Here is a 21336-nt window from a genome sequence, read left to right as displayed (position 1 = left end):
TCCTAAAGCTAACACTTACATGATCCTGTCATTTCCAACATCAACTGCGATCGCTTGTCACCGATGGAGTTCAGCAAATCATTCATGGAAGCCAGCTCCTGTTGGGCAGCCTCAGGGCGAAGTTTGCTAGGACGCATCATCCAATCTGAGACGGAGCTCTGTTGCTTCTTAACCCAATCCTGCAGCTCGGCGCGCTGCTTCTGCTGTTGCTCTAGCTCACTAACGGATGCAGTCAAACCACCCAAGTGGGATTGCACCTAAAGTAAAGGAAGAAAAGCAAATAATTAGCATATCATTTATATTATTAATTCATTTACAAAAAGAAAAAAACAAGCATAGCCATGCAGTCCGCCACCTTTTGGATCCTTGGAATTATTCTTACTCTTACCTTAGCAACTAATTCATTCAGCTTGCCCACATGAGCGCTATTCAAGCGGACTATCCTACGATAGTTGCTAACACGCTCATGGGCAATCGGATCCATAAGCGCCTCATTCACATCGCTGAGCTCAACCCGAATCTCAACATCATCCTCGTCTTCATCATCATCTTTGTTGACACCTTCGGTTGAGCTCCGAGTCTTTGGCGGCGGTTTCTTTATAGCAGCAAAGCGCAAGGCATAGCGATTTTTTTTTATGGGTGGGTAGTGCATTATACAACAGTTACGGGGTTGTGTGGCAAATCAACAAAAGTTAGGGCAGTGTTGGGTTAAGAGATTTTTAAAAAGAACAAGACGTTGGTTAAAAAGTTAAAAGAATAATAAAAGAATGCAATTAACAGAATAAATCTATCATTTGGAATAATACGTTTATGCTTAAAAGTCAAAGTAAGAAAATTTGTATAGCAATCAAACTACTGTCATAGAGTCCATCCATTAATTTTCAAAAATTATAAAGAATTTGTGAATTTTTGATAACAAAACTACAAATGCATCGCAAAAGATATATTCATCGATATCATACCTGATCCAGCAGATCTTCCAGCTTGGCGCGCACAATGAGTTCCCTTTCGGGAATAGCCTGCATGGCGGTTTCCAGCGGAGAGCTGGGACGACTAATGGAGGCAGTGGCTGCCTCACAAGCCTGCACAGCAGCTGCCAATCGGGACTTTTCATTGTTCAATTTATTCTGCATTTCCTGGGCACATCTCAATTGGTTTTGAGCCAACTCCAGACTAGTGGCTGGAGCATCCAGTTCGGTTTGAATTATCGGCTCATATGTCTCCAGATTACGCATTATGCTATCCAAAGTGTCTTCGTATTCCTGGAACTTAGCCAGCGATTCCAGCAGACGGTTCTTAATTTGGACTGAAGTTTGCAGAAGAGAGTTATAGCTATCCTGGATATTCTTTAGCTGGGACTCGACAGTAGGACGAATGGCAGGAGTTGAGGTCTCGTAGCGCTTAATCTGGGCCTGACCCTTAGCATTCAAGTCATCCAAGTTAGTCTGATACTTTTGAATTTCACCCAACAAGGACTCGTGCTGTTTGATCTGTTCCTGGGTTTGTTCGCGATTCGAGATGAAAAGGGAATTGTGGGCCATCAGCTGGAAGGAAATCTGCAGCAGCCACTTCTCCACATCCTGCAGACTTTGGTGGTAGGCGTTATAATCGAAAATCTCCTGTTCCAAAGCCGCAATATGAGCTAAGCAATCGTTTTTGAGCTTATCACAGCGGGATTGCAAACGATTCACTGCATCCACTTCGGTGCCCAATTCACGAGCCTCGGACTGCAGCTGCTCCAGGTCGTTACCCTTCTGTTTCAGTTCATTTGACAGGGTCTTGTAGCGCTCCAGGAGTGTCTTCATCTCGCTCAGTTCACCCTTGGTTTCCGGTGCCACCTTAAGGGTCTTCTCTGTCTCAGTCAGCCATTTCTCAAGCTTATCCTTGTTGGCAGCAAAATCGTTCCAACGGTTTTGGGCCTGCTTAAGGTCGGTCAACTTCTGCTTGACTGCCAGACCCAGGGCATCCCAGTCCTCACGGACCTTGGTCATCAACTCACGCAGCTTCTCTTGCTTATCTTCCGGAGTGATGTTGGAGGCCTTGGAATAGGCATCCTGCACCAAAGCCAACAGATGCTGACCCTCGGGCAAACGCGAAGCCAAAGACTGCGAAATAAGCAAAAATTATGTAAACATTTTAAGAATAAGTTTACAAATTATAAAAAATTATAAAAATTAAAAAATATTATCACTAATTTTAACAACTCACATTGACGGTGTCCAATTTCTGGGCAATGATGGCGGCATCACCATCTGTGGAACAGTCATCAAGCACCTGTTGAGCCTTTTCTATCCAAGCGTCCATTTCCTTCTTGTAGTTCAGGAATTCAGTGTGATCTGATAGATTCTTCTCGATCTTGGCCACCAATCCCTGAGCAGAGGTCAAGAGCTTGGTATAGTTGGCTTGAGTTTCGATAGTCTGATCCCGAATGCGAGTACAGGCACTCTGCTCCATTAGCAGCTCACAGTTATCGTTCAGATCCTCCACATTATCCTTCTCGGCCAGCACTTCCTCAAGCAGTTTCTAAGGGAAGAAAAACACTTTAGTTGGATGATCTAAGACCAGTTAGTGTAAGCACATAAAGCAATTAGGCATTAGACAAGAGTCTGTGTAAATGATTAGCTGCAATTGAGTATACAAAGTGATTAGCTGAAAAGTTAGCAATAGTGATTAGTGAGGGTTTAGTAAATGATTTAATCTCTCACGTTACGAGGTATTTAGATATCAATTTTGTTGTCGGTGAGTTCTACTTTACGTGCGCGCTTTGGCTATATATATAGATATTTGATAATATATTTTTTTTAGTATTTTTTTTTTGGTTAGAGGTGCGTGCGACAGTTGCGAGATCTCGACTTGACGAAGAGTTCTTACCTTGGCATTAACCAAATCTTCGGGGGTCTTGTTCTCGCCTTCCTGGGATTTGGTAACGCGCTTGCTCATCGTCTCGATCCAAAGATTGATCTTATTGAACTTCTGCAAGAAGGTCTGCCAAGCAGCCAAGCAGGTTTCCAAGCCGCTGCGAGCATCGCGGGATAGGGATTGAAGAGTTTCCCATTCCGAGGTGAGATGCTTGATCTCCTGGGCCACATTGTCCTGACCCTCGCTTCCGCTGGTGGCAATCACCGCCTGGCTTAGCTCTTCACAGGCCTCAAGAAGCGATTTACCCTCAAGAGAGGAGGATTGTATATCTCCCAATCGATTCAGACGACTCTCCACTTGATCCTTCTCGCCATGGCAATCCGCACACTGCTCCACTTCGATGCGAGTGCGTCGCAGCCAATCCTGCAGCTCATTGTAGGCCTGCTTGTATTTCTCATGGCTGTTCACCTGGTTCTCCAGTGACTCAATGATCTTATTGACCTGCGACTGCAGCTCATCAAATTTGCCCAGACCCGGCTGGAAGTCGTTCAGATCCAAGCTGTTATCCTCCTTAAGACGCTGGTTGATCTTTTCCACAATATCATTGTGTCCATTGATGTCACGCTGAATGACGCGGAACTTCTCCAACGCAGCCCGTTTCTCACTTAAATCATTCAAGAACTCATCACTGGCCTTGACACTGGGCTCCACATCTTCCAGCCATTCGACCAAGATCTTGTACAGTTTGAATATCTCTTCCAGCTGGGCCAGGCGATTGGCCAATTTCTGACGAACATCATTCAGATCCACCAAGAGTTTGTCGAAGTCCTGCTTGAGGGATTCGGTATCTTCCTGGATCTTAGCTGCTCCATTTTGTTCGGTGTTCATGATCACCTTCTCCTTCAGTTCCAAAAGGTAACGCAACTTGTTTTGTCCAGTTTCGAACCCTTGACGTAGGTTCTTCACGGTGTTCAACTTAATTTGAACTTCGTTAAGAGTTCCGGGAATTTGTTCACACTCCGAAAGTTTCTCACGAGTCTTCTCAATCCAAGACTGACACTCCTCATACAGGCTGTGATGTTGCTGATGCTCCTGGTAGTGCATTTCGAGACGACGCATCACCTCCTTGGCCAGGGTCAGCAGAGCATTGTATTTGGTTGTCAACTGCATGATGGCATTGCTGATCCTTGTATCGGAGCAAGTTTCCAGGAGAACCTGGGCCTTCATGTTCAGATCATCTAGAGTCTTCTGCCAGTCGAACAGAGTCTGCAAGTGTCCCTGGAACTGCTCCAGGACCACCTTCTTCTGGATTAAACTGTCCTGCAACTTGTTGTAGGATTGCACCAAAGCTTCGGTCTTGCTTAACCACTCCAAAGCCTCGGTGTACTGATCCTGGTAGTCGGACCATTTAACAATGCCCACTTCCAGATAATCCTTGGCCTTGTTAAGGGCTTCCCTGTAGGCATCGAACTCCTCTTGCAGAAGGGCCACTTCCTGCTCGATGATTTCACAATCCTCGGGCTCGGCACTGCGGCAAGCTATCTCACCCTGCTCCAGAGCATTCTTCAGTTTCTGGGCACCTTCTGGCAGCTCACCCTGCAGAATCTTCAGCTGGTGGGTCTTCTCGGCCAAAGCTTGCTTATCTCCGGTGGGTTCAGAGCACCTGCTCAGTCGTTCCTTGGCATTCCTCAGCCAGGTAGCAAACTCATTACCAGCATCAATCAAAGACTGATAGCTTTCGATGGTGTTCTTCTGCTTTTCATACAGATCCTTGGCTTGTTTGGTGAGATTCTCGTACTTATCCGAAATCTCAGTGCCCGGAGCACCTTGCTGGAGAACTGATGCCTTAGAGGTAACCGACTGAATCATTGGTTCAAAGGACACAATATCCTGGACAATGTTGTTTGTCTGGCGAAGATTGGCCTTGCGCTCGCTCAAACCACTGCTGAGACCAGGTTGACCACGCTTCGACTTGACAATCTTCTGTTCACATGCCTGCTGCAACTTGGCCTCCCTATCGGTAATCCATTGCTGTAACTGCGAGTAGCTGGAACTGTAGTCAGCCCATTGCAAGAGATTCGTCTCCAGTTGCACCTTAGCAGTGGACATTTTCTTAACCAAACGATCCCATTCAGTCTGGAGTTCCTTCATCTCGGTGTTAATAGCATCACGTCCATCAGAGCGAGTATTCCTGATTATCTTTTCGCCATTGTTGATGGCGGTGTGTACCAGATTTTGGCCAACCTCACGGTTACGGATCAGGTCCTGTATTTGCTCCAAACGACGTTGCAGGGCCTCCTTAGAGCCAGCTCCTTCCCCTGCCGATTGAATCGTGGCCTTGGCATTGGCTATCCAATCCTTGGCAGATTTTATATTGGCATCATACTCACGATGCTGATCGCGGTTAGTTTCAACTTTCTTAAGAACATCCTTGGCCAGGTTAACCTGAACTTGGTAGACGGAACTCAAGTGCCTGAGCTGATTATTGACATAAGTATCCAGATGGGACTTCAGCAGACTGGCAGCCGATGCATTGAACTTGTCAATATCATCCTTGCCTTTCTCTAGGCGGGACATAACATCCTTCATGTCAGCCACCTGCTTCTCCTTTTCAGGCAGACTGGGGCACAGGTTAAGTTTGTGATTCTTCACAAGGATATCGATCTGTTGCAACCATTCCATTAGCCGTTCATACTCCTCCTTATAAGCACGCCACTGCACCATGGTGACTTCCAGGTTCTCCTTCTGTTGGTTGATCTCGCGGAACAATCCCTCAAAGCTATCGCGCAGGGCACGGATATCGTTCCTGATGATCTCCTGACCTTGAGGAGAGGTACTGGCCAGCACCACTTCACCAGTGTGAACCAGATGCTCGACCAGAAGTTCACCCTGAGCCTGCTTGTTAAGCAGAGCTTCGGTGGCCTGCACAGCATTTTCTATGGCTAATTTATCGCTCAGGCTGCTTTGCTTCAGCGAAGGGAACTTCTCGCGGGCACGTCCAATCCAGCCTACCAAGTCATCGTAGGACTCCTTGAACAATCGATGATCCCTGTACTGATCCTGGCGATCTGACAGCAGTTTCTGGGTCTTAGCGAAGAGCTCATCGAAAGTATCCAAAACTTTCTGAGCTTGGAAGGCAGCCTGACTTTGTTGACCGCTGGCAATCATCTCCTTGGCTTGAATCTTGAGTGCATCCACATCGATCTTCTCCACGCGAACCTTTTCCTCCGTGGACTTAACCCGATCTAACTGAGCTCGCTTCTCTGTCATGGTAGTTTGATGCTCACTAAGTTCTTGACCAGACCATCCAGCCACTCATTGAACTTGCGTACATTTTGCACTTGATCCAGGAAACCAGACCATTGGGTGATGGAGTCATCCAAATTAGATTTGACATCCATGATGCGTAGAGCAATGCCTGACCAGAGGTCCTGGAGATCTGTGAGTTCTTTATTGATTGCCTCATGACCTCCAGGGAGCGGTGTTAGCCAGCACGTGCTGAGCCTGCTCAAGAATTTTTAAGACTCGAGCTGAGCCTTCGTCCTTTAACAAGATAACATCTTGAATGGTGGCCAGTTTCTTATCCAGTTCTTTGGGACTCATAGATGACATATCGGAGCAGTAGTCTAACTTCTCCTTGATGTCATTGATCCACGAGGAGCAATCAGAGATGGCATTGTCGAAATCTTCATGAGAAGTCACATACTGCTGCCAACGGTTGTTGAGCTCCTTGACCTTGTGGAAGATCTGCTGGTACTTGGTCACCAATTCGGGACCCGATGCTCGTGTGCTGGTGGGACCCTTCAGCAGGGTTTGAGCCTTCTCCGTAACATTATCTACCTCCAATTCCTTGGCGCGTACATCTCCTTGAAGAGCCTTTAGCGAATCTAACTGAGCACGCTTTTTGGGCAAATCCTCCTTAAGGTCAATGGCGTGAAGGTTGTTATCCGTATCACGAATCCAAGCCAGACATTGGTCACGTAACTGTTCGTACTCGGACCAATGTTGTAGACGCGCTTCAATAGCCTCGATGGTTGAGCTGATGGTGGTCAGTAGAGATTCCCATTCCTGCTGGGTGCTGTCAATCTGGGACTTGATGTTTACCTGACCCACATCCACTGTACCCGGAATCACCTTCTCGCCCAAAGCCCTCACTTGATCAACTCGAGGGAATTCATCTGCCAAACTGGCCTTAAGATTCTTCAGGCGATCGAGATTCGTGTGCAGTGAGATCTGTTCCAGATCCAGATCGCCCCAATAGTGAACCGTATTCAGGGTGGCATCGATAAACTCTTGGGCATCCATCACAGCCTTGGAGTACTGTTGATGGGCACTCACAATGCTCTCATACCGCTCCACGTAGCTCTGGGCACGTTTTTGAAGTTTGCCAAACCGATCAGAAATCTCCTTAAGGATTTGGTCCACAGCATCTGTCTTCTCGGGCAGATTGGCTGCAATTTCCTGAAGATTACCCAGCTCCACCTGGTGGTTGTTGATATCGTTCAGAATGTCACGATAGGTCTGCAGCTTAGTGCGCTTCTCATCCAGCGTTGTCTTTAACTCAATATCAGCTGGAAGGGCATTCTCCGTTTGATCCAACCAACTCTTCAGACTATCAGCAATCTCATCAAAGCCAGACCATTTGGCAATCTTATCCTGGATCTTCCTTGCTGTAATAGCAATGTTATCAAACAACTGATCGAATGTCAGATCATCCAGCTGACTGCGAATAGCTTCGCGTCCTTCGGTTGCCGTGGATCCATAGCACTTCTCGCCCAGCTCAACGGTGCTATTAAGAAGCTGAGTTGCTGTTGGCTGCTGAGCTAAAAGCTCCTGGATAACCATTTGCTTCTTCAGAAGATCATCACGAGATGCCACTGTCGACAAATCACAGCAATCATCGTAACGAGCCTGGGCATTAGCCAACCAGTCGGCACACTGCTTGTACTTGTCATTGAAGTGACCATGATCCTGGACAGCCTGTTCGCATTTCTTCAAGAATCTCCTTAGCGGTTGCCTGAATCGATTGGAATCTGGAAGAGACCTGCTGAACATTTACAGCAATCCTGGTCTCACCAGAACTTTGCACCAGCTCTGAGGTATCATCCTTCATCTTGTCAAAGTCAGCTTCGTTTTGACGTAAGTTCTGGGCCAAGGACTGGAAGCGATTCAGTTGCTCTTCCTTCTCCTCGAACGACGATTTCAGATTGTAGTTCTTCAGAGCATTCTCGGCTTCACCCAACCAGTTGATAAGACGATCCAAGTTGACTTCATAGTCATTCCATTGCTGAATACGATTCTCCAGGCCACTCTTGACGTCACTCAAAGATACACCAAACTTCTCAAAGTCCACATTCAAGTTGGCAAGATCACGGGCCATTGCCTCCTTGGAACGGGCGGGAATATTACTACCCTCTTTTTCAATGTGATCCTCCAGGGACTTTAGTTTGGCCACTCCCTCGGGCAAAGCATCCTGAATCTCGTTAATCTTTTGGAGTCGTGCTTGCAGAGCTGCTTTATTTCCAGAGTAGTCAGAGTAACCGGTAAGGCGATCCCAGAGATTCTTCTGGTAGTCCTGTTGGGCCTTCTGCAGCTCGCTGAACTGCTGGTACACATCGAAGGCTCCATCAAGATCCGCAACTAACTTGGCGCAATCTTGACCCACTTGCTCATAACGCTTGTTCACCTCAGCAATAGCCTTGGAGATTTCATCAGCATTGGCAGGAGCAGCGCTTCCCAGAAGAGCAGCGGCCTTTTCATTCACTGCCTCGACGATGCGTTTATGGGAGTTAATGTCCTGGTTGGTGGCCTTGTACTTGTACAGCTTAGAACGGATTTCCTGGGCACTAGTCCAGCTAGCTGGGTTTTCATTGTGAAGAAGTTTCTCCACTTGATCCAGCCAGTTGACTGTTTGATTTAGAATGTCCTGGTAGCTAGACAGCTGAACACCCTGGGCCTCCTGGCGTTTTTCCAGATTGCGAATGCCCTCGTCCAGCTTATCCCAACGATCGCGAATATCACGCAAGTCCTTGCGAATCTTCTCCCTACCCTGAGTCGATGTCTCTGGCAGAGCCTTTTCTCCAGCTGCATTTAAGCCAGCAAACAAGCTCTCTGCTTGTTCCTTCTCCGACAGCAGCACTTGAAGAATGTTAGAGCTCTGAGCGGGTTCATCTAAAAGGACCTTTTCCATCTGGGCCTCAATCTGCTGCAGCCACAAATCCACCTCGTTGTACTTATCTTGGTAGAATTGGTGATCGTCAACGAGATTGGACCAGCGGTTGACCACTTCCTTGCTAAGGACCTGGAGTAGCTGATACCGGTTGGTAATCTGAGTGGTAAGCGTCTTCAGACGGTCGGCTCCACAGTTGTTAAGCAAGGCATGGGCAGCATCTCCAAAGGCATCGATCTCCTTCTCCTTTTGCAGAATGAGTTCCCTTTGGATCTTGTACTTCTCCAGCTGCTCCACCTTCTCGTGGAGGGTAGACTTAAGCTGCTGCTCTCGGAAAACAGCCTCAGCATTGCGACACCACTTGGTAAGTTCTTCCAAAGCCTTTTCAAATTTATCCCACTGGGCTAGCACATCCTTCTGTTTGCCTTCAATGCCCTCGATGTCATCAAAATGACTCTTCATGGTGGTCTCCAGCTCCTCAATCTCCTTCTCCAGGACTTCCTTGCCCTTGTCGGAGGTCGATGGCTTCACCTTCTCAAACAGATCACGAATATCACCAATCAACTTCAAGGCCTGTGGCTTGTTCTGAGCCAACTGACCCAAAGTTTCGATCTTTCGCTTGATGTCGGCCTTCTCGCCATAAGCATCGTCGCACTCCAGGAGCTTGGCTTTCTCATTGGATATCCAAGTCTTGGCTGAGGACAATGCATTGTTCAGTTCATTATGCTTCTGGACGCAATCCTCCAAGTTATGCAGGATGACATCGGACTTCTGGACGATGCTCTGGAAAAGTTGCTTAATCGAGGCGAGGTACACATTCAACGAGTTATCCTTGATCTGATCGACCAGTATTTGTGCCTTATCGCAGACATTATCGACAACAACATTGTGGGTGGTGATTTCCTGATGGAGCAGCTTGTGGTTCTGGAGTTGAGCACGTTTCTCTTGCAGCGTTGTCTTCTGCTCGGTGTGGCTCTGCATAGCCTTGTCCACATCCTTCAGCCACTTGGTAAGCTGATCCTGCGCAATACTGAATTCATTGAATAGCAGCAGAGATTGATCAATATTCTGCGTGGCAGAGTTCAGGTCATCAGTGTAGTTGTCCCACAGAGTGCGCAGAGAACGCAGTTGCTGACGGATGATTTCACGACCTTCCGGACTGGTGTGACCATAGAGTTTCTCTCCGCGATCGATGAGTCCCTCGAAAAGAGTGGAATCGGAAATGCGCTTATCAGACATCTCACGCAGCTTATTCTGCTTATCCTGCAGCAAGCTTTGATCGCCCACAATTTCATTGGCCTTAGCTAACTCTTCCACAGAAGACTGGAGACTCTGCTTAAAGGCATCGAAATCGTTATCGAAGCTTTCGTGATCCTTAACATAGTTCACATATTTGGCTATCGATTCCTTGCACAGATTTTTCAGAGTCTGATAGCGAGTATTCAAGCGAGACAACTTAAGATTCAAATCAGTTTCACCTTCGATCTCACGCCCTTGATCCATTAGCTCATTGATGGCCACACCACGGCGTTCAATATCCTTGGCAATGTCCTGGAGCTGCTTCAAATGGGCGTTCTTGGCCTCTGCAGGTACTCTTAAGGTTCTGGTTCTTAACAACCGCCTCGACGTTCTTCATCCAGTTGTCCAGCTCTTCAATGATTGTGTCAAACTCATCCCATTTCGAGCAGAGTTGCTTCAGTTTCACCAACGAGTCCTGACACAGAGTCATGAAGTCCTCCCAAGACTGTTTCGGTTCCTCGAAACCCTTGAGCAGGGCTGGATGGCCGCTAGGATGGGTTTGAGTGAGCACTGTTTCCAATAGCTTATGACAGGTATCGAAAATGGAATCACCTTCGGACTTATGTTGCAGAAGATTTTCTACCACAAGCAATTTCTCCTCTGCGCCCTCCTTCTCAAATGTGGTCTCGTTAAGAATGTCAATGGCTTCAGATTTAATGGTATTAAGCCAGTCTTGTGCCTTCTCCAGAACCTGATCGTAGGCCTCGTGCTTAACCACATGGTTACCCACGGTTGTAATCCTATCGGAAATCTTCTTGGAGAGTGTATTATACTCTTGGATAGACTCATCGGTCTTCCTCTCCGATTCATCATCGCAAAGGGTAACAGCCTTGTCGTGCAACTGCTTTCAGGGCATTCTTGTGGAGAGTGATCTCCTGCAGCTGGGTCTTGTAGTTCTGAAGACCAGCCTTTTTGGTGGCCAAAGTTGGGTACAGTTCGTCACCGGTAGGAACCTTAGCCTTGGACTCGTTAAGGTAGTGCGAAACCTGAGTATAGCTTTCTTCGATGGAAGTCTTCTGAATTAAAACACCCTCAACCTGTTGCATGAAAGCATTCGCTTCATCCCGCAGATAGTCGAACTTCTCACGCATTTGGCGAAGATCAGAACGGATACGTTCGCGATTCTCAGGGGAAACCACCGGATAGAGAGCCTCACCAATGTCCACGGCGTTGTTCAGTAGAACCTGGCCATTATCGAAGGTCTTGATGTAATTCTTAACGGTCTGCAGTTGCTGAGCTGTGGCTGATGAAGATCCAGGTGATCCCATGCGGGCCAATTCCTGGAACTCGATCTTGGCATCTCCGAACCATTCATTGAAGTCCTTGGCTGCCTTTGGCAAAGTTGGCATTCGACAACTGGGCACTACGAATCTTATCTATATAGCCAGTTAGTGCCTTAGCCACGGCCTGGTAACGCTGCACCAAATGGGTTACAAACTGTCCAATTCTTGCCTCTGGATTCTTTTCAATTAGCTGCTGGGATGTCTGTTCAAGGTTGTTGATTATGGGCTCATGAGCCAGCACATCCTGTTGGAGAATGGACAGCTCCTGAAGCTTCTGTGGTACTTCGGGTAGATTAACTTGGCTGCTAGTCTCCGCCTTAACGCGTCCTTCAACGTCTCGCAACCAGTTGGATATCTGCTCGTTCGATTGTTCATACTGCGACCACAAGTCTACGTTCTCATCGAGGATTCCCTTGATTTTGTCAAAGCTATCCTGCAGGGCCTGCATGTCCTTGCGCAGCAGTTCAGCGTCGTTGGTGAGTTCTGCCAGATTTTGTGGCGATTCCACAGCCTTTAGCATCTCCAGTGACTTCAGAGTCTCAGCATGTCGCGCCTTGCAATCATCAATGCTCTTGCTCACCTCCTGCAGCGAGGACTTCTTCACATCCAGGTTGTATTTGTCACTGGATGACTCTGGCTGACACCAGGCCACCTTTTCACGTTGGGTGGCAACGATGCGCTTCAGCATGCCCACCTTGTCGGCGTGGAATTTCTTCAGGAACTGTAGAAGAGAACTCTCAATCTTCTTAGCGTAAAGATCAACGTTTTCATAGCGTTTAGCCACATTGTTGAGCTCCTTGGGTATAATGGACTCACTGAAAGTGGGATAGAGATTACGCAACTCATCGACCTTTTGCTTGATATTGTCAATTTCGTTGCCGCTATTATCGAGTTCACCACGCAAGGCACGGCATTGCAGGAGACGTTCCATGATCTTGTTATTATCACCAGACATGTCATCGCACTTGATCAGCTGCTCACGGAGCTTGCTCACCCGCTCGCCAGCTTCCTTCGAACGCTTGCGTAACTCTTGTTCTTGATCATTAAACGAAGTGGTAACAGCACTAAGACGGTCAGCATTGTTGCTCACTTCAGCAAACTGTTCAGTCAAGAGTTTATTCAAAGCAGACAGAGCTGGAATCTCGGCACCCTTGTTGATCTTAACCAACTCATTGGTTTTTTCTACAATGGAATCCTTTAGGGCCTGATAGGAAGGCAACTCTGTACGATATTTGCTTAAGCGCATGGGGCCAAACTCAATTTCAATAGAGTTATCGGCAGCATCGCAGAGTCCTTGATTGGTTTCTGATAACCAAGGCAACAGATCTTTCTTGGCATCCTCGATCTGAGACCAAATCACAGCTTCCGTTTCGTAGACATGAGCGTTTTTGGCTGTCTTATCATGGAGATCCTGCCAGTGTTGCTTGGCAGCAGTCACCTCCTGTGGCACTTCCTCAGGAATTGGTTCTCCAATGGCACTGAAAAGTTTGCCCACATTGCTGCCCCTACGCTCTAGCTCATCCAAACTTAGCTTGGATTTGCGCAACTGCTCCAAGGTCTTTCTTGTTTTGTCAGAAGCCAGATGGAGTTCAGTCTCATCACGTGGCTGCTGTGGTATGGCATTGAACAGATCTTCTGCCTTCTTAAGCTCCTTGGAGAACTTATCCTTGGAGTCGGCATACTCCCTCAAAGCTTGACTGATCAGATTGTACTTCTGAATGCGCTCGGCAATCTCGTTCTGCAGGGAATCATAGTTCTTATCCATAATCAGAAGGCTCTCCTGGATGGCAGGCATGCTAGCAATATCCTCACGCATCAGCAAAGAACCTTCGTCATGGATGCGATCCTTCAGATCGGCCTGATATTTCAAGGCATCATTCAGAGCCACCAAATCAGCAATGATCTGATCGATGTTGTTCAAAGTTGGATGCTGTCTGAGAATCTCATCCAGCTTGGCACGATTCTCTTGCAGAGCCTGTCCAAAGTTATGTTCCAGAGCATGGAAGTTGTCCTTGCGCACGGTCATCTGCTGAATCTGCTGCTGTTGGCTCTGCGAGCGCAGCTTCAGATTCTCCAATTTGTTCTCAACATCATTCACAATTTGGGTGGCGATCAGTGGACGACGAGACAAGGCATCTCTCAGCTGGATGGCTGGATTTTCATCGATCTCCTTGGCCTGACCCTTCCAGTAACCAATACCCTGACCTAAGTTGTCGATATCATCGATCACCTTGGACAGTTCCTCGGCAGCGGGTCCTTCTGGTTTATCTAGCTGATGTTTCAGGTAATTCAAATGCGATTCGGTGTCATTCTTCCAGCCCAGCAGTTCGGTCCACTTCTCCAAAGCTGCCTTCTTCTGCAGCATGTTGGTCTCCAGGTTTTGATAGTTCACCACCAAAGCGGTGTAGGCATCATTCAGAGCATTTGACTCCTCGGGAGTGGCTCCCAAAGCCAATTGCTTAACCTCATCGTAGATGGCATTAAAGCTGGGCTTCTTATCAGCATGCTCTTGCAGTAAGGCGTGAATGACATGAAGACTAGTTTCCACACGTTCTGGGTTAATCTCTTCCACTTGCGTGACCTGGTTACGCAGCTGCTCCATCCAGTTCGAAAAGTTAACCAATTTGGCATTGAAGTCCTGCCGCGAAATGATGGCATCGGAAACTTCGTTGATGTGACCGCGAGTGGCTTCCGAGAGCTTCTGCAGTTTTCCCTTCATTTGGTTAACACGATCCTTCAAAGCCGCTGCTCCTTCAGGAGCCAAGTGCAAGCTAATCTGATCTGCATTCTGTCCCAGAGTAACGAGCTTTGCCTGCTGCTGTGAGATCTCGTTGTTGAAGGACTTCAGCTTGACCAGCTCCTTTTCGAGCTTGTCAATGTGTGGGGTATTGAGAACTGCTGGACGATGGGACATTAGCTGCTCACCCTGTCCAACCCAATCCTCGAGCTTGGCGGCATCGGCGTCGAATGACTTCCAATTAGCCACCAACTTCTCGAGCTTGGCACTCGCCTGCTTGGCATTCTCGTGGACAGCCGTCCAACGGGAATGCATGGCGTCCAACTCGTCGGGTGCATTGGTCTTACATAACATTTTATGACTGATGTTTGATATGCCATGGAGCTTGTCCAATTGCTCCTGGCACTGTGTCTCGAATTGTTGGGCATTCTGTTGCATGGCAACGGCTTCTTCGAGGGAGATGGGCTTAGAAACTACATTATTTACCTTGACTTCGCTTTGCTCCACGGCTGGCTTAATTTGTTGCAGACCGGCCTGGAACTGCTGCCAGTTGATAAGATCCTCCTGCACAGCCTGTGCCTGATGGTCCACGTTGCGATTGATGGCACTGAGAACCTCCTGCAGCTTGGTGATCTCTCCCTTAAGTCGCTTGGCCTCGGCAATGTTGCCCTCCTTGGGGGCCAGCTCGGAGGCATCGGCGGCCAAGAGATCCAGTTGCTTCATGCGATCCCCAAGGATACGCTTGAAGGCCTGAACCTTGACTACACGCTCCTCCGGTGTCAGATCCTCGGACTGAAGGGCTTCGATGTTCTTGGGAGCAACCTTGTTGGCCCACTCCTGAAGTTCAGCCAGACGAGTCTTATAGTTGTTCCATTTGGCACTGTAGTCTTCCAGATAGCCGACGCGATCCTTGACATGCTCCATGGTGTTAAAGAACATCTTCTCCACCTCGGTCACCTCTTTCTCCAGAATAGGACGCTTGTCGGGAGCAGCCAGAGGAGCCAATTCTGATTTGAGAGCATGCAACTTAGGCAAAAGTTGATGGGAAGCCTGTTGCAGTTGCACATTAAGATCTCTCTTCGACTTCAGATCCTGGCTAACGTTCTTCGGGTCGGTTTGCAATGGAGTCAAGGAACGAAGCTCCGTTTCCGCAGTTTGCAACATGGAGAAGATGTCGTTCTTTTGGTCAACGAATTCGCTCCATACAGCCTGGGTGCCCTTCAGGGCCTGCAGCTTGTCAGTGGTCTTAGTGTACGCCTCATTCCATCCAGTTTCCAGATTCTTGACCTCACTGTTAACAAAGGCCGGGGCGTGCACATCCTTGATAAGATCACGTCCTCTTTGTAGCATAGACATGATGTGCGGACGCTGGTGATCCAGCTGATTGACGGCATACTGCTGGTCTTCAATGAGGTGATTCACACGCTCCAGACTGTCGGGAGCTGGTATATTGGCTGTCTCATCCTTGACCTTGTTCAACAGGCAAACGACCTCGTGAACTTCACGTCGGTAAGTGTAACACTTTGAGAAGACTTCTGTTTTGACCATGGTGATCTCAATCGTCGGGATAAGGTTCTTGTAGCGAGCAATCAGATCCTCCAGCTTCTTCTGCTCAAGATTAGCTTCGTCTTCGGTGGCGTAGCTAAGCAGGGAATCCAAGGTCTTTACCAGCCATTTCATATCCTCGCGTTTATTGTCAGCATCTTGGCAGATTTTCTGTTGCAATTAAAGAATGTTTAATTAGTTAAGGTTATAGTTTAATAATATTAAAAATAGTTATAAATAAAAGCAGATTAGTTACCACTAGCTCCCTCAGCTTAAGGCATGCGTGATGGGGTAATGAGAAGATTATTTGTAAGATGATTGAAATGGAAAGCTTAAAGGAAAACATTCTTTGAATCTCACCTGGAAGACAACCTTCTCCTTCTCGAATTCCTCCATGGTATTCACTTCATTTACGATATTCTTCAAGCTCTGATCCACTCCGTTCATCCAATCCACCATGTCGTTGAATTTCAGATGATATCCCTGCCATTGGGCCGGGATCTGCTGAAGGGTCTGTCGCATGTCGCCCAGTTTGTTGGACAACAGTTGCCACTGGGACTTGGCATTATCATAGGCCTGGTCCAAGCTTATATCACCGGGCTGCTGTTGCCTATGGGCATTAGCCAAACGTTGCATGTTTTGCAAGCAACGTTCTAGGCGAGGAACTGTATCCTGCTGGAGAAGGAACTGCTGGTTGCGCTGCAAAATGGAGTCCACATCCTCGTTGCGATTCAGGGCCTGCTGCTCCAGCTGCAACTCCTTCTCCACATCCTTCAAGGATTGATAGAACGCATTCTCATCCAGTCTGAATTCCAGTTTCAGTAGATGCAAAGGAGCCTGGGAAAGCACATTCTTCCAGCGAGATTGTAATTGCTCTACACTATTCACCACAGCCGGTTGCTCCTGAGCGGGCAGAGTGGATAGAAGATGTTGAGCGGACTCCACCAGATTGTTCATCCAGCGATCGTTGACCTGCTCAAAGAAGTACTTCTGCGTTTCGATTGTGGTCTTCGATTCGATGTGCTTCTCCACCAGCATGGATTCCGCCTGGGTGAGCCATTCACTAACCAAACGTTCGTTGTCCTTGAAGTTGCTCCATCCACCAGCAGCCGAATCCAAGCGCTGCTCCCATTGCTGGGCATTCTGAATCACATAGTTAAAGCGTTCATTCAGCTGCTGCATTTGCTGCGAGGCAGGAGCAGTGTCGATCTTGTCATCCGCAGATACAGCCTTTAGAAGATTCTGGAACACCTTGTTCTTGCTCTCCAGCATGGACCTGTAGTAGACAGTTCGTGAGAAGTAGGTCTTGTGCTTCTGCAGTTGCTCATTGATGGCATCACGTCCACCTGATAAGTTATGGGTTCCCAAAAGCTGCTCAGCCTCACTCAACCACTGATGGATCTCCTTTTGACCAGCCTCCAGAGATTCCTGTTGAATCTGAAGTTGATGGAAGAGATGCAGCTTAGCAGGCAACTGGGCGCGTATGCGCACCAAAGATTCCTTTTCTTGCTTCAGCAGCTTCATCATCTTGTCCACTTCGTCGCGGGAAAGGTCCTGTATCAGGGATTGGAAGTTCCTGCTGATTGTCTTAAACAGCTCCTCATTGTCATCGATTTCGCTGGCCAATTGCTGCAGCTGCTGGCCATACAGCTTGATTTGTTCACTGTTGCCCAGGACTTGTCTCTGGTCCAGAACGCTTTCAGCTCCTCTAAGCCATCTGGATAGCTGCTCTATGCCCGACTTGTACTCCTGTCGCGAACGGATAATGTCACCAGCATGCATATACTGCTTGGTGTTGGCAAACAAACGCTCAAATCGCTCCGAGAGTGCGCCATGACGTTGCCGCAACTGCTGGGCAATGGGTTCCTCACAGGAGGCAATCAGATAATTAGCAGAACTGGCCAGAGCATCAAACTTATCCTTCCACACGGGTATATCCTGGAAGAAGTCCAGACGTTCATCCTCGCTCTGGTTCACCTTCTGCTCGGCCAGCAGCAGCCACTCCTCGCAAGAGGGAGCCAGTTGGTTCCAGCTACGCCAGCAGTTGACCACTTCCTCCAAGGAGTTCTGACAGCACTTCAGTTCCATAGGAAACGCGCTTCCAACGCTCTTCGGTTTCGTACATAAACCTATCAATTTCGTTGATTTCCTTGCGTGGGACATTACCATCCCGCTTGTACTCCTCCACCACCTGTTGCATATCAACGAAGGCCTTCTGGAACTCCTGGAAGATCTTGTTGCGGGACACAAAGTTTTTGTATTGCTCCAGCTGCTGAGCCACCTTCTCCTCATGACCATACTTTCCATGTCCAGCCACGCATCTTGTTCTCCACAAGATTAAGGAAGGCAATCAGACAACACTTGTGCTCAAGGAACTTCAAACGAATCCTTCGCTCCGCTGCCTTGGGTCCGACTTCCTGAAGACGGCGTTCCATATTACGCAATTGCTCCAGGGGTATCTGCTGTGCCAACGGAGACCGTTTGGCATTATCAAACATGGCCAAAATGCGTGGCAGATCGGCGAAGAACAGCTTGTGCTCCTCCAGCTTCCTGCTAATCACAGCGGCCGTCTCCTCATTCATAGCATTGGGTATATCGTTGTCCAACAATAGTTTCTCTGCTTCGGCTAACCATTTGCCAACGGTGCCAAAGTCACCGGGCAGCTCAGAGTCCAGTAGCCAGAGCCAGTACATCATCTGGTACTGGAGGCGCTGCCACAGCTCGTTAATCTCCTCCCAAGATTGGCGGGAGACCTGCAGGAATCCGCTTTGGCTCTCAATAAGCTGTTTCAAGCGGTTATAGGCCGCCAGATGGGCATCGACTTCAGAACGTGCCAATAAGTATTCACTAAAATCGCGTGGGAACGAGCTCATCATGACCATGGGCTCGTACTCAGTGGTCTTCTCCACCAGGAAACGACGCAGCTCGTCCGCCTCCTGTTGCGCATGCGATTGGTCGCGGGAAGCACCCTGTAAAAATATAAATTAATAAGTATTAAATTATTTTTTTCTCCTTTGACTGAACTCACCTTTGGTTCGGGATACTTGTGCAAAAATTGCGCCACATAAGTCATGATACTCTTCTCGTCCGGTTTGGGTACATCCACATCCTCAGCGTCCAGGAGCTTGGCAATGCCCAATTTGCTTTCGGCCACATCGAAAGCAGTCTCCAAGCGCTGACGGTTGCTGGTCTTCTTTAGCTCAGCCAAGTTGACCAGATTTGCCTTGATGGCATCAATGAGGGCCAGGAAAGCAACGCCATCTCTCCAGCTGGCGCCGAAATCCTTAACCTCCACACCACTGTCCCTTTTTAAATGAAATAAATTAATATCCATATGAATCTATATCTAACCTTAACTCACTTTGGCAAGGCGTTGGTAACCCAGTTGAGCAGGGTCTTCCTGGCACCCTGCTTCCATTTCTCAGCCTTAAGGTCGCCGTGCTTCTGGTTGCCAACACTGTCGAGGGAACTAACCGAACCGCCAATACCATGACCCAAATACTCTAGGTTTCGGCTGTTCTCCTCGATCTATGATGAATACATAATGGAGTTAATAATAAATTCTATACTTCCTGGATGTTATGCAATGTAATGGTTAAACTTAAGATATGGAAGTGCCTTAAAAGGTTTGGCTACCAACTTAAAAACGATTTACTACCCAAAAAATGAGGTACTACACACGACATAACAACAATTACACTTTCGACTTGGACCCACCTGTGGCGCATAATTTATAACTACTACTATGTTTTTCCGCCTCTTTTTACGAAGCTTGTGTGTGTGGGTTTAAAGATTATGATACCAATATAAAAAAGTATATAGAAAAAGAAGGTTCATAGGATTAATTACGTTCAAAGTTTCAAAACATTTGTGGACTTCATTTTATGACTTTCAGTGTACATCTCTACTGGTGGTAGCCTCGTGAGAAGGTGTACATCTAGCAACCAATTTTTCTATGGTGCTCTCAATTCGTGATTTTAGTGCACTTTTTGTGTTTTTTAACTTATAAAAAAGATATAAAAATTCTTACCTGGAAGTACAAGATGATCGTCCATATCAAACCCAACACAACTGGTGGTCTCCCATCCACCAGATCTGCGGGATTAATATTGACCAACTTGATCCGTTTGCTGGCCAGAAATTGCAAAGCCGTATTCGCATTGCTAAGGAAATGTGGACGTCTCAGGACGCGGCCCTTCTCCACGGGCAAACGTTCCCCGGACAGAACTTCAAGCAATGCAATTAGTTTAGTACCATCGCGTAAGTCATTGATTAAGTCATCGATACGAAGCGGTGGAACACGCTGAAATGGTTAAGTATGATTATAGATTAAATATGATTAAAGTTGATAAAACTTACATACTGTTTTTAGACTAAATATTTCAGATATAATCATCTTAAGGAGTGAATGTCTCATTAAGAAGCTTAAGTTTGGGTCTGTTTAAAGGGTTTTTAGATACATCCGGTTGGGTTGTACTTTTCTAGCTTAGACCCTTAGACTTGGAAATTTTTGTAAAACCATAAAAAATAATTAACACTCTCTATTCTAAGCTTTGAATCATCAACTAGATAAGCTGAAAACCATGAAAAGTAGATCTTTAATCAAATTCTTCCCGCCTAATTAATTTTCACTTAATTCGTTTAGCCAACTCTCACTCAAAGGGGTCAAAAATAGACCAAAATTGCCTTCAAGTGCCTTTTAGTTTACTTTTTAAAACCACTTTTATGACTATATCACAAGCACTATCCCCACGTTATGCACTCATAGCTAAGAAAATATAAAAACTTAATGGGGTGCAGTGAACGGATTTAATGCTTTTGGTTTTTTGGTCAATTTCGAATGCTCTTTCAGGCTTTGCATAAGTTTATTTTCGGTTAATCAATCAAATGCAACATTAAATGGCATTAAATCAATTAAAATAGTTTAAATTGCGATAATTCGCGGTGATACTTCAGTGCGGACAAGACAGATTGGCAACTGGCACGAGCAGGCATTTAACTTGAATTCGCCACAAAAGATTACAATTTTTAAGGTAATACCATTAAGGCCGCAGCAAACGGAAGTGCCACCAAAAGCAGCAAACTAACAAACAACAAAGGTAATTGTAATTGAGTGTAGCATTTAATTGAGCTTTCTTGTGGGTAAATAGTTTGTGCAAAAAACTTTATTCAACTGTTGCCAACATGCAAAAGACAATGACAATGCTTGGTAAAACTTTTTTACAGCAAAGAAAAACTTTTCATTTTTGTGTGAATTCTCTCCTTCAGAACAGACATAGCGAAATCAATTTCAATGCTTCCGTTTCCTGTTCCACTAGCTACGCCTCTTTCTTTTACATTTCCCATTTAGTTCCGGAATTTATGGTGTCATAGTGCTTTATATAAAAAGTTTTCTTTAGTCTTTCCGCTGTTTATTTCGGGCTGACATATGTCATTACAGCCGT

At 46.9% G+C, this 21336-nt stretch overlaps 1 protein-coding gene across 1 annotated transcript in view; it reads right to left on the bottom strand.

The window, feature by feature from the left end:
• LOC108102515 (nesprin-1) overlaps positions 1-21336 on the bottom strand; it is a 52558-nt gene that overhangs the window by 17305 nt on the left and 13917 nt on the right. Inside the window, 17 exon segments of the mRNA XM_017207551.2 lie at positions 20-257; positions 389-595; positions 963-2105; positions 2209-2523; positions 2872-6155; positions 6158-6335; positions 6337-7857; positions 7859-10615; positions 10617-11174; positions 11176-11661; positions 11663-16063; positions 16253-17980; positions 17982-18197; positions 18199-18861; positions 18921-19197; positions 19254-19420; positions 19923-20195. Coding sequence (XP_017063040.2) covers positions 20-257; positions 389-595; positions 963-2105; positions 2209-2523; positions 2872-6155; positions 6158-6335; positions 6337-7857; positions 7859-10615; positions 10617-11174; positions 11176-11661; positions 11663-16063; positions 16253-17980; positions 17982-18197; positions 18199-18861; positions 18921-19197; positions 19254-19420; positions 19923-20195 — 18412 coding nt within the window.

This window comes from Drosophila eugracilis, unplaced genomic scaffold (genome assembly GCF_018153835.1).
Source record: "Drosophila eugracilis isolate 14026-0451.02 unplaced genomic scaffold, ASM1815383v1 contig_1197, whole genome shotgun sequence".
Classification (NCBI taxonomy): Eukaryota; Metazoa; Arthropoda; class Insecta; order Diptera; family Drosophilidae; genus Drosophila; species Drosophila eugracilis.
Note: the sequence above shows the minus strand (reverse complement) of the source record. Positions and strands in the feature narration are given on the sequence as shown.